At 39.6% G+C, this 14,006-nt stretch overlaps 1 protein-coding gene across 1 annotated transcript; it reads left to right on the top strand.

Annotated features, from left to right (window-relative positions):
- Nucleotides 1-378: 378 nt before the first annotated feature.
- On the top strand, nt 379-13,714 carry ilrun (inflammation and lipid regulator with UBA-like and NBR1-like domains). The gene is made up of 5 exons (XM_030728625.1): nt 379-536; nt 5,532-5,686; nt 5,875-6,072; nt 8,149-8,453; nt 12,422-13,714. The coding sequence occupies exons 1-5, from the start codon at nt 379-381 to the stop codon at nt 12,446-12,448; spliced, it is 843 nt and encodes a 280-aa protein (XP_030584485.1). The 3' UTR covers nt 12,449-13,714.
- Nucleotides 13,715-14,006: the final 292 nt, after the last annotated feature.

Genomic DNA, 14,006 nt, shown 5'->3' with positions numbered 1-14,006 from the left:
TAAAACATGGAACATACTGATCCTGATTCATATGTTTAATTGTTGTATTTGGTGTTATTATTTATTAATTTATATTTGGTAGTCATACCAATCCACGCTTTAAACTGAGCTGATAAATGGGAAACATGGATTTCATTGATAAACCAATGAAAAGGTGGCTACAAATAGCAACAGCTGACGTCGACGCCCACCAGGTGATTGGCGGAGGGCTACGTGCGCGCTGTTGCAACGTCAAACATCGTCCCCCTGGTCGTGCCATGCGCACTAACGGTTGTTGTTGTTGAACTGGTTGTTATGGCTGAACAAGGCCTCGGACTCAATTGAGAGAGGACCCCCATACCACCCCCCCCCGTCTCCGCCACGGGACACCCGGCACCCATGGAGGGCACGGACATGGACGTGGACGCGGAGCTCATGCAGAAGTTCAGCTGCATGGGCACCACGGACAAGGACGTCCTTATTTCGGAGTTTCAGAGGCTGCTGGGCTTTCAGCTCAACCCAGCCGGCTGCGCCTTCTTCCTGGACATGACCAACTGGTGAGTGCGGGGATAGGAGGGCCTGCCGTGGGACAGGAGCACAACGCTAAACTAGCTTTATTATTAGCTTGTTACCCTATATAAGTAAAAATAGTACAGAATAGGTCGCTAGGGAGGTGATGTTTAATCCTGGGGGAAATCATGTCTCCATTCCCATCCCCCGGGGGTGGGGGGGGGCAGGATGGTTGTTAACTCTAAACGGTCGTACAGTGGCAAACGGAAGTGAAATGGTAAAGTTTGCGGTGACCGCGGACGAAACATTAAGGTGAAGTAACTGAGGAAGCAAAGAGCTAGCGGGCTAATTTAAGCACAGGGAACTCTCGCTCCTGGATCATCAGCCATGTTACATAATAGCGCACAGAGCCAGTTAAACGTGCTTCTCGGGAAGCCAAAACTCAAGGCAGTGCTGCTCACCTCACGTTATTCTGATGACGTAACCAGTCGTGATCTATCAATGGCCGACAACAAGTGGTCTTGATCATAAAGCCTTTGTGTTCCTGGTCAGCTGCACTCATGGCCTTAATTGCATTTTTTTTTTTTTAAGATAAAACTGTATTCACATGACCTTTATTTAGCTGAGTGAAGATCAGCGGGTCATAATGGAAAGATGGCATCGTTACGCGGCAATTGTTGGAATTTGTCCCTTGAAGTTTTGCTCAATCATGAATGTATGGCTCTTTATGAGCAATGCCTCAGAGGTAGCAACCCACTAAACCAGACAGTATGTTTTCTCATGCTAGTATAGCTAAAGTAAGCAAAGTGCCACTAGGGTGAGCAGATGCTATGGCACTGCACAGCATTTTTATTCCTTGTCCCCCGTCCCACATGTTGAGGCAATGTCCCACATTTTTGGCTGGTTCTGCAGGACATGCACTTTTCTAAAGTCTGGCTTTCCCCCCCACTGTATATGAAGGAAAGGCTGTGAAAACGTACCCCAGCCCCCCAATTTTTTAATTTTTTGTGCATTTGGCTCACTTACATGTTTCAGATCAGCCACAAAATTTTAATATTAGACAAAGATAACCCAAGTAAATACAAAATGCAGTTTTTAAGTGATGATTTCATTTATTAAGGGGAAAAAAAACTATCCAAACTTACCTGCAAGTCCAGACTTTGACTGGGCCACTCTTGCTGGTGTGGCTCAGATCAGTGTCCTTCTGCATAACCCAAGTGCACTTGAGCATCAGGCTACATACTGTTGGTAGAACATTTGCCTTAAGGATGTTCTGGTTTAGAGCAGAATTCATGGTTCCATCAGTTACAGCAAGTTGTCCAGAACCAGCAAAGCAGCCCCAGACCATCACAGTACCACCACCATGTTTGACTGTTGGTGTAATGTTCTTGTTAAGAAATGTTGTTAGTTTTACACCAGATGTAACGGGATGTAAACCTGCCAAAAAGTTCAGCCTTTGTCTTGTCAGTCCACAGAATATTATCTCAAAAGTCTTGGGGATCATCAAGATGTTTTTTTGACAAATGTGAGCTGAGCCTTTGTGTTCTTTTTTTGGTCAGCTGTGGTTTTTGCCTCAGAACTCTCCCATGGATGCCATTTTTGCTCAGCTCAGACCTTAAATGAGGCAAGTGAGTCCTGCCGTTCTTTAGATGTTGTTCTGGGTTATTTTGTGACCTCCTTGATGAATCATTGATGCATTTTTGGAGTAATCTTGGGCGGTTGGCCACTCCTGGGAAGATTCACCACTGTTCCAAGTTGTCTCAATTTGTGGATAATGGTTCTCAACGTGGGTTGCTTGAGTACCAGAGCTGGAGTATGTTCTGAGAACTGGAGCATTTACCTTTTTTGCTAGTTATTTTTCAGTTTTGAACAGGTGGAAAATATGGTATAAAGTGGTACAGTGTGTGTATGTCATAATTGGATAAAAATTGCTGAGCCAATCTATGGATACATCGTAACTGAAACCCCCAAACTGTTACCAGACAGAAGAGCATCTGAAATAAAAGGGTATATGGGAGTATATAAAGACTATCTGAGGAGACCAGAAGAACAAACTTAAGCTTCCTTTTTATTTGAATTTTATTTACTTAGCAAGAGAGTTAGAAAGATATTTGACTTATATATACTAAATGACAATCTGGTAATGTACGATATATTATTTTTTTTTTAAGTTAGATATGAAAAATTCAGACTACCTCTCAGTCTTGTTTACATGTCTCATTCTGTTCCATGCAAACAGTGTTTGTCCCAGATTTAGTTGTTGGGATCTGGTCACCTAAAGTGCCACACTTTGGGCAGCTGAATTAAAATATGATGCACATGCTGCTGCATTATGCTTTTGGTAGCCATAACACTAAAAACTGTTAGTCTGCTGCTGACATAAATGCTTGTCAAGTTTAATTTAAAAAAAAATTACTATTTTATGTATTTACTATTAGACTAAAGTTCTACTGAAACACACAAGTTTGCACACAAGTGGAGGATAGACTGTTGAATAAAGTTGGGTAAATTGTGGGGCCTACTTATTTTACACTTCATGATCCATTAACATAATGCTGCCTTTTTTGCTTTACTTTTTTTGGCAGAAGGCTTGATTGAGATGTGTTTTGGGTTGTATTTTGCCCATGTGTAACCTAACTTTTTGTTGCTTTTTATCTGAACAATGTAAACACTATTAAAAACAGCAGTGTTTCACTCATAAATAGCAGTTTTGCTGTCAGATAAACCTCATGGTGGGGCTCATTTATTGTTATTTTGGTCAATAGCAGGGATTTAGCTCCAAATGGGCCTTTGGTGGGTGACCACAACTGTAACCATGATTGGTCCACATTAATGATGCACCAATCCAACTTTTTCCAATTCAGATATCATACCAATATCTCAGCTTTGAGTATCTGCTTCTACTAATAAGTGTTAAAATAATGTGTTGTTCTAGCAGAACAGACTAGAGAGTAATTGTTTTAGGCTCATAACTTTGTAAAATAAAATGTAACAAATACATAGAGAAATAGAAAATGCAATTACATTATTCACCTAATTCATTTGCCCTAGTGTCTTTCCAGCTTGGGGTGAGAGCTTTTACTGCATGCGGCTTCATTTGCATTCACACTAGTTTCTTGTTTCCTCCTCTCACTGAGTGCACCTACTTTTACTGCTACACACACAAGAGAGAGCAACTGCTATGCTAGTGCTGATGCACAGTGAAGTAATCAACAGTTATTTGAATTAAATAGATAAGCCTGTGGATCGGTGAATTCTGCATAAAGTTAAGGCAGTGAGTCTGTGTTACCTTACTAAATAGGGCCTGAGCTGAATTAAACCTGCCTCGGCCTGTTTATGAGTGAGTTTAGGGATTTAGAGAGGGGCAAATGCACATCACTAAAGAAAAGAACTGCGCTGGATTTATAACAAAAGAAAAAGAAGAACACAATTCTGAACAGAAATGTAGCACAGTAATTGTTGTATTGTGATGATCTTGGTTTCATAATTGACAGAAATTGTATTTGTAGTAGTAAATCTCAAATATTTGCACAGCCCACTGCTCTGTATATAAGAACAAATGTGTAATGTAATTTCTTACTTCAGAGGATCTTTGTCTCAAGGTTATCGCTATATAAATACTATATATAACGTTATAAGCATGTATAGAAACACCATGAAATTCTGAAAATCTGAGAACTTTTTAAAAAGCTTTTTGACCCCAGGAAGTTCTACTTCTACCCCTGTCCTAGCTGACCTACAGATCTTGATTCTTTGAGTGAGATGTCCCCTTCTCTTAATGTCTCAGGTTGTCTGATATGTTTTTGTCTTTTCAAAACTGACAATTCAGCAAACACTTTATTCAACAATTAGATGAGCAAAGAGAAAATAGAATGAGACACAACTTTCTGTCCCAAACTTATTCATTATTGAATAAAAATCTTTCCCTGAGTCCGTTGACTTTGTGTGAAAACTCTTGGAATAGTCCTTTAAATATCTGTCATTTGCTGCAAAAGAAACTCTGCTCTCATTCCTTCTGGAAATTCTTGTTTTTTTTTTTTTTTTAATTATTATTTTTATTATGCTTTTGTTTAAAAAAATGCTTAAAAATGTAACTTATTGTCAGCAGTGTTCAAGATTATTTTTTGGTAATGTTCATCAATGGTTTAGTCTGTTCAGTGTTCAGTTCTGTACATGTAAGTACAACAGTCTGTCAATAAAATACTTCAGAATTCTACAGCATTAGTTCCATGTTGCCGGGTAAGATGTTTTCTCTGCATGCTGTTTAAAAAAAAAAAAAGACACTGGAAAAAATGTACCCGTGTTCAATTTTTTTGTAAATAAATATATTTTAAAAAAAAAAAAAAAAAAACTTATATTGTGGCAATAAATAATGGTGCAACAATCACCTGCTTCTTCAGTAAATTCCTCATCCTGTGGATGGTCTCCAACTCCGCCTTGGACTGCAGCTGATGATAATAGTCCTTGCTTTGGTATGCAGCCTTGGTGAACCCACCATGGGAAAACCAGCTCTCAATCCTGCTGTAGGTTATGGGTAGAGTGGAGAGCGGATCTCCAGACCAGAACAGTGACTACTGTCGTTAGTGACAGTCCACGGAGCCTGTGTGACCACAGACAAGACTTCAAACAGCTGAATGACATCGAGATCCTCAACAGCAACCTGTCCAGCTTGTTTACAGGGGGAACACTAAATAGGAAGAACCAGAGCTAGCTGGTTAGAACTCTCAAAATAAGAGGAAGGGAATTGTTCAGTACTAAATAAATCATGTTGTCTCAGACAGATGACAAAGTAAAATAAATTGCAAAATATACCTGGGTGGCTTGCCCAAGAAAACACTGCACTACATGATGAAATAGTCAAATATCTTGTGAGGAGAAGCTGTAGTTTGAGCTCCTTGACCTGACAAATACTTGCTATAAATATTGCTAATTGTAAAGGTAGAGCAGGCTTTATAAGTGCTATCATTTCAAAATGAATGGCCAAAATGATGGGTATTGTTGATGTGTAATAACACTATGCTCCTTCTTTTGCATTGGAACAGGAACCTGCAGGCTGCTATTGGTGCATATTATGACTTTGAAAGTCCCAGTGTCAACACGCCATCCATGTCCTTTGTTGAAGATGTGACAATTGGGGAAGGAGAGTCTGTCCCTCCAGATACACTGTTCACTAAGACCTGGCGGATACAAAACACAGGTATATGTACGTGTGTGTGTGTGTGTGTGTGTGTGTGTGTGTGTGTGTGTGTGTGTGTGTGTGTATGTATATGTATATGTATATGTATGTATGTATATCTATCTGTCTGTCTATCTATCTGTCTATCTATCGATCTAGATAGACAGATCTAGATCTGTTTTGAACAAATTCTTCTTTTTGTATTGTAGGTGCAGAGTCGTGGCCACCGGGGGTTTGTCTGAAGTACATTGGAGGGGATCAGTTTGGGCATGTAAACACAGTTATGGTGAAATCTCTAGATCCCCAGGAAATATCAGATGTGAGTGTGCAAATGCGAAGTCCCACAACTCCTGGCATGTACCAGGGCCAGTGGAGGATGTGTACTGCCACTGGATTATTCTATGGAGGTAGGAAAACAGTACTACTTTGATTAACTGTCAAGTAAATTTATCAGGCCTACAACTACCTTATTTTCATTATTGATGAAACTGTTTAAATTATTTGCCACAAATTGGCTGAATTTCCTTATTGTGTCATAAATATACTTGTGGATTCTGATATTGCACATGGCTCAAGCTCCAAATAATGAGGTCAGCATAGATCATCCTTTTGAATCAAAAGCTAAGGTTTCAGACCACTTCAAACACTACATTTTTGAAAGTTTTTTTTTTTTTTTTTTTCCTCCTCATATGGTGTCAGTGAGTGTGAATAATCCCTAATATTAGGAGTGTAACAATACTCCAACACAATGGTTCGGTTTATGCCTTGAGTTTTGGCCTTCAGTTTAGGGCGAGGTAATTAGTCAGGTTTAAATCTCATTTACAATTTTGGGTTCCAGTGATTATTAAAACATTATGGGTAAAATAATTTCTGTTTTCTCTGTTATATCTCTGTCTATCTCTGTTATACGTCAGGCTCTCCTCTTTTCTTCACAGCTGTTATTTTGCGCTTCCCTAAAACCTCAAAGTCAGTTGCTTTTTACTGCAGCTTAAGGCAACATAACTAAAAGAGACTTCAATCTAGAAGAAGTCAGTCTAAAATTTTCGCAGTTGAAACCTGCAGGATTATCCGTTGTGTGCAGCTGCCTTTTTCTCCCGATCTCAGGTCTTTTACTCAGCCCACTTTTGGCAGCGTGTGACAGTTTGCTGTCAGCTTTGGCTTTTGCTTGCCTCTGTGATTGCGTTGCAGGTCTGACGAGGCACGTGAGCTGTCTTGGCCCCCATCTGTGCCTGCAGACTTCCCATAACAGAGACAGGTTGGCAGGGGCCAGTAGTTGCCCTTACGAAAAAAACAGCCCTTAGTCCAGGCCTAACACTGACTGTGTTCCTCACCAACTCCCCCCCCCCCCCCCCCCCCCCCCCCTTTTGCTTATTATTTGAATTATATTTAAAGTTGATGAAAATCCCTTGTAAAAAGACATGTTTTAAAGTTCAGTAACTGAATTATGTTTGATCAGTAATCATATTAAATCAAGTTTACAATATTTACCAAAATAGTTGTGATTATGATTATTGCTATAATCATGCAGCCTTAGTTTATATCTCAGTTTCTATTAAAATCAGACGATTAACACAAAAACCTGGAAAAAAAATACTAGAGGCCTGATCACCTGATCATGATTTACAAATGTAGAAAAATAAACTGTTATTCTGGTACAATCTAGTATTTTTCATTTTCTTGAAATATTGCAGCTTTCATCAGACTGTCGAGCTTTAACCAGACATGGATGGTCGTGGTTTCACCCTCTGTTTGACAATTGTTACACACCTACTTCATATGGTCGTTTCAGTCCTGTAGCTCTGGCTGTGAGCAAGAACCCCCACCCACTGTTTCAGTCTTTTGTTTTAGAGGGGCAGACAGAAGAAAGTTGGCTTAAAATGAGGGGGAAGGGAGTGAAAACTGCCAGACAGCCAGACAGAACGTGACCTGAGGGGCTGCATCAATGCCCAGCAGAGAATCAGCAGCACCCTTAGCTGTAGATAATCACACCTCAGCCTCTTCAGAGCAGTCCCTTACCCCCCTTCCTCATTGCCCACTCGTGGGCTTACGTCTGCTTCTCCCATGTTGTCATTAGCACCCTGAGTTACATTGCTGGCTTTGACTGGTTCATTGTTTTCTCTTTCTTTGTTCATCTTGGCAGAGGTCAGCATTGCAAAGTGGAAAATAGTTTCGGTAATAATCATCTAAAAGTTTCAGAACAGCGATGCAGTGCATGCTTTATGGCATGGCCTTTGTAACAGGAAGCCCACCACTTGTAAATCATGCAAAACTGCTCTAAAAGAGTTTAAAAATACAAATATGGAGTTGGAAACGAGCAGAAAAGGTCCCATTTAAAAAGATTATTTTACTTGACACATTAAACCACATTCATATTGAGTAGATATAGTAGTTACAGTAGTTTAACACTGAGAAAATGATCAAATTGGTAACTTGGCTGAGCCTTACACAGTCAAGTCACATTTGTGCTTATTTGTTTTCTCCAGATGTAATCTGGGTGATTCTCAGTGTAGAAGTTGGAGGTCTTCTTGGAGTGACCCAGCAGCTATCTTCCTTCGAGACAGAATTCAACACTCAGCCCCAGCGCAATGTGCAGGGAGACTTCAACCCGTTTGCCTCGCCACAGAAGAACAAGCATGATGCCACTGACAACAGCTTCAGAGACCCAGGTGGAGCCTGGGAACGCACGCAAGAGCCAATCCAGCAAGATCAGAATGGACTGTCTCATAATGCTGTAAATAGGGCGTCAAATGGTCTCCAAACCAATCTTTCTGTGGTGACTTATGGCCAGGTATGTATACATAAAAATCATCAGCAAGTAACTCTTCAGACCTACACTCAACTTTAGACCTACTAATATTTTTCATATAAGTAGCACATGCGAGTTTCATAAAACCTATATTCCTCCTACTTAAAGCATTGTTTGCTTCTTACTATGCTTTCTAAGTGTGGCCTCTTCTGTGGTATTGATGAAGAAATTATATATGATGAGCAGTTGTTTAAACTTGTTTAAATATTGAGTTATACACAGCTCCAGGCGTGTGTTGCAAAGCAAGTTTGACATCGCCAGACTTTCTTTGCAGTAGAACGTTTGACAAAACCTCAAACCCCCTGACAGGTATCGCAGGTGCCGTTTACACGAGACCGTTTTCATTTTGAAACGGTGTCGTTTTGATGCGTTTCGGCCTTGCGTTTACACGACAACGGTGTCGTTTTGATGCGTTTCGCCCTTCTGTTTACACGACAACAGAGTGAAAACGATGTGTTTCAGAAACGGGGTCCAGAGTGGAGCGTTTCAGAAACGCACCTGCTTGCGTTTTCGTGTAAACACTTGAAACCGGGGTGATTTGAAAACGCTCGACTCGCACATGCGCACTATGGTTGCGACGGCCAGTTTTTCGCGCACGCGCAAACTGATAGACAGTACTCGCGGATTCACGAGTGCTTCTTATGCTTTTCCTGTGTTTTGACCGTTTTGTAATTCAGCGTTGTGTGCAGCAGCGATCCAACCTCATCATCGGTCCACACAAAACCTCTCACATTGGCCGTTTTGTAAGTAATGAACAATTTGCCGCACTACCTACTGTGTCACTCCACGCATGCGCGTCTTGCGTAAACAAACTTTGCAAAGAGAAAACCAACGCCAACTTGTGGCCTGGCATGGGAACTACATCGTTTTCATCGTTTCACATGTCCTCGTGTAAACGCGGATCGTTTCTGAAACGCCATCGTGTAAACGAAAGGCTGAAACGCATCAAAACGACACCGTTTCCAGTGAAAACGGCTTCGTGTAAACGGCACAGCAGTGGCAGTTATCAACTTCCTTTGTTAACCCGGGAGGGAGTGTCGAGCCGTCATTTAACTCTTCTTCTGCACAAAATGCACCGATCGAGTACCACACACTCTTACAGGAACAGGTGATAGGGAATGTAACAGAGAATATGATGGAAAAACGCAGTACTACCACAGCAAATAAGATAAGAGAGCAGTGCTGGCAGAAAACGGTTAATTTTGTGAATTCAGACCTTTAGTATATTTATTTTACCATTTAGTGCACTCTGCAGCTGTCGTGTTATAAATAAACATATTGGAGCTCTTAAACTTGAAACATTAAAGGTTACTCAGTGCTTTCAGCTCTGACGCGGTCCCATAATCTAATGAAGGAGATTTGAAAATCACCATTTTCACCAGATCAAAGAAATTCATTCTACTGAATATTCTTGATAAGTAACAGATCAATTTTCTTTTAAAAATCTGTATTTTATCTGCAATGTCCTCAATGTAAACCTGACTTGGCAGCGCAGCAGGACCAAGTATTAAAATATGTATATTTTCTGAATGCGTGCAAATTCATGTGATAATGTGTGATGTACAGTTTGCGCTGCTTCCTGTGCTGGTATCACTAATGGAAGGTTCAACATGTTGCATGTATACAAATGCACTCCTTCAGCAGAGAATCTACATCAGACTGAGAGCATGTGGTCAGGTAAAACAAAAAATTTGCATCAACTTTGGACCAGGTGTGTCTTTTTACTGTGGTGATTTAGCCGGGTTAAAAGAGCCACATTCTTGAACCTGAAAATGTTGGCTTTACTCCTCTGCATTCCCTACATACACATTACACATTACTGAATTGTGACCCTGAAACCTTCTTTCAGCAATGATATGTGTTATGCAGTTTTTTGTTTTGTTTTTTTTCGCTTATGTTGTCATTTTTGTCAGCTGCAGCAAAAGAAGCCACAGTGGTGAATATTTCTGTAAAATTAAATTGGATGAAATTATCAGCATTCCACTTAGGTCCACATAACGTAAAGTTACTCTCAAGTCTCATAAATACTCTGGAATCATAAAATGTCCTTTTTTTTTTTTTTTTTTTTTTTTTATGGGCATGAATGTGATCATCAAATTTATAATTTTCTTCCTCTTGGGGCTGCAGATATTTGCACATATTTTAACCCAAATTTAATAAAATTATGTCATCAATTACCTACATATACTTTGTCACTGAGTAAAATGTTGCCAAAGGAAAGTTCAAGTGGATAATCAGATGATTAGATTTCCTGACTCAGGGGATTGCGGTTATATAAACTAACCGTCTTCTTGGCTGTCTGGTCTGCAGCTGTCAGCATATCAGGTTGTGGACAGTTAGGCGAGCCTCAGGGTTTAAAACTTTATTGTAATTAGGTGTAACTTGAGGAGGATTATTTAAAACAGAAAAGAACTCCTGTGACTTAATCCATTCTTACTGTACAGTTTGATGCAGCATATTGTGTAATAGTCTGGTTTCTAGGAGTCACTGGAAATATTTGTAGTTTTTCTCTCCCATAATATAGAGGATTATAGGGTTAAAGGCTTGGTTAAATGTTTACACGTGCTGGCGATGTGCCTCACAGTTTCTCTGTGAAACACTCTGGTCCAGAATGAAATATTTTGACATTAAGGGCACCAGAGGGAAGAAAAAAACTGAGGAAATGCTGACTTGCCATTCATAAAAACTTTAAAATGTCCAGTTCAAATTTAAACACTATAGCTCTTTTTTTGTATAAGTAAATTAAACCTCACTTAAATACTTGTTTTTTTTTTGTTTGGTTTTTTTTGTTTGTTTTTTTAATCACATTCCTATTAATTTTCCTTTCGAAGCCTTGAACCTTTTTGGTGGGAGCCACAATTATTTTTCAATGCAAGAAAAGCACGTTTTCTATTAGAGAAACTGTAGGGTCTTTCCTTTGGTGCAACCATTTTTAAAGGTTTTTTATGTTTTTTGCAGCATTAGTGGTAAGTGTCAGAGAAAAGCAAAGCAATCTCCACATTTCTTGTCAAATTGTTTTTCATTACCATAATGACTATATGAGTGTGACTAAAAATCTTGTTAAAGTCAGAGATGATATGCTTTGTTACCACCATGTAAGTATTGCTACAGTTCAGCTAACTGTTAATTCTTTGTGACATATATATTTCTATGCCAATGCTTTTTAAACGCATTTGGTGGTCTCTGTTGAAGAAAAAAATTCACTTGAATCTTTCAGATGGGGCCATGTTATTCTACAGTATTATTGCCTCATATACTGTATAGACTGAGCCAACTACACATTACAGCTACAGGAGCTGCTTGACCATGGAAACCCATGCCATGAAGCTCTGTGCACTCAGTTTTTGTGCTGATGTTAGAAGAGGTTTGGACTTTTATGCATGTGGCTGAGTTGCTGTGGTTCTGCAGTACTTCCACTTTGCAGTAATACCACTTGGAGTTGATTGTGGAATATCTAGGACGGAAGAAATTTCATGAAACCACTTGTTGCAATGGTGGCATCCAAATACATTACCACACTCAAGTTCAAGGGAGCTCTTCAGAACAACCCATTCTTTCACAAATGTTTGTAAAGGCAGACAGCATGGCTAGGTGCTTGATTTTATAGACCCGTGGCAATGGGACTGAAATCACCTGAATTCAGAGATTAAGGGGTGTGGCCCAATGCTTATCATAGAAAAGGCTTTGTTCACAGTTTGACCTCTCGAGTGTTTCAGGGTTGGTTAAATTGGAATGAGAGTCAGCTAGCTTTGTTAGGCATTCGTGGCATTTAAAGTGATCGGTTAATTTGAAAGACGACTGCCCTGGCAGTTTTGTTTTGGTGAATTTTATTGCCATCCTGAAGCTGAAGATAACCACTGACTTGGTGCAGCTTCTGCCTTTCCTTCCTTTTTGTGTTGTAATAGGAACTAAACCAAAAGCCTTTCTCATTTTTTTTCTTCTCCCCACAGGGACCCTACCCATTTGGACAGAGCTAGAATGACAAAGACCCCTCTCCCCCATGGTGGATGAAGAGCTTAACACCCTGGGAGTCCTTAAATGCAGAGGAGTTGGAGGGGGGGAGGAACAGTTGTTTTATATTGACTCATGACAACCCTCTTCCAAAAACAACCCATGGCCCTTTCCACAGAAACACAAAGGACAGTGAGGTGATGGATTACATCAACTGCAGAGAAACATCCCACCTGACATCAACACCCGGATTCGCATGTGTGAATGCTTCATTTAAGAGTGCTATAAACCTTTACGGATAGATACACGTGACTATTTTTATTTACATGGTAAAATGTGCCTAGTTAAAGTGAAAGTCACCCTAAACAATTTGGTATTCCCATGGGCAGCTGAATGCTTTCTCTCTTTGGGGTTCCTACCCAGGTCTAGAAATATATATATTTTTTTAAATCTGTGAGTAGTACAGAAAATTGTAGTGGTCATACATCATGTTGAGGCATTGAACAGCCTCAAAATTGAGCAAAAAAAGGTTTTGCCTTTTATTAACCCCCCCCTTAAAAAAAAAAAAGAACAATCAATCCTAATCAAACCTTTAGGTAGAACAAATACCCAGTGAATAATGTTAAAGACAGAAAACTACTATAAAAGTATTGATAAATTACAGGGCTGCGCTGGTCCTGAAAGGTCATTATTAACTACACAGCTAGTAATGGATGACGTAGCCATACCAAGTATAAAATGTAACACTATATCTGTTAAAATGCCCCTGTTGTGCTTGTTTACAGGCTTATCATTTTATTATGGGGATGTACTGGAATTGTTTTACAATTCTACATTTTTGACTGGCTCTCGTCTCTTTAAGGCTTTACCTGAAAATGTGTTCTTCTGCCTTTACCTTGTCATCATCCTACATGTACAATCACAGCACAGCTGCTGTCTTTCAGTTGTGAGACGCTGTTAAAGCAGGAGAATTTTGGGAGTGTGGAAAAATTGCTTCAACGTAATGGCTGATTTACATTAGTCTTACTGTGTTGTGTTTGTGTCACTATTTCATGCATGAAATATGTAAATGAGGACAGCTTTTAGGAATGAAGTTAAATTCTGTTTGGCCTTTGTAACTTTGCAGGTCATTTACATGTTCAAAAAGCTAAGTAACACACTGCAGGGTAGGGGAAGCACAATAGGGGCACTTTAAATTTGGCTTCAGCAAAAATGAATACCTGACTTTGGCTAAAGTGAGTTGTCTATATTCGCTTGATTATGCAACTGAGCTTCAGAAATAAGAAGCTTTTAAAAAAAAAAAAAAAAGTCAAACACTTAAGTTTGTGATTTTAAGTTTTAAGAAACTTGCAAGTTGGAAACCTGAAATTATGAAAACTCCAATATGACTCCATTTGTGACAGGAACAGTTGTTGCGCTGTAGTTTGAGGCTCTGATCTGATATAATAATAATAATAATAATAATAATAATAATAGAATTTAGTGCTTACTCTTGATTAACTGGAGATTTTCTGTTCTGCTGTCATACACATTTGTAACTGTACCCCCCCCCCCCCCCCCTTTTTTTTTTTTTTCCCTCCTCAG

Source organism: Archocentrus centrarchus, chromosome 5 (assembly GCF_007364275.1).
Source record: "Archocentrus centrarchus isolate MPI-CPG fArcCen1 chromosome 5, fArcCen1, whole genome shotgun sequence".
NCBI classification, from domain to species: domain Eukaryota; kingdom Metazoa; phylum Chordata; class Actinopteri; order Cichliformes; family Cichlidae; genus Archocentrus; species Archocentrus centrarchus.
This window is presented reverse-complemented; position numbering and strand designations above follow the sequence as displayed.

Excerpts from the sequence above, each read along its gene's own strand:
- ilrun (XM_030728625.1), top strand. The coding sequence starts at position 379 with ATGGAGGGCACGGACATGGACGTGGACGCGGAGCTCATGCAGAAGTTC. Across the intron at positions 537-5,531 it reads TTCCTGGACATGACCAACTG|GAACCTGCAGGCTGCTATTG; the intron begins GTGAGTGCGGGG and ends GCATTGGAACAG. Across the intron at positions 6,073-8,148 it reads CACTGGATTATTCTATGGAG|ATGTAATCTGGGTGATTCTC; the intron begins GTAGGAAAACAG and ends TGTTTTCTCCAG.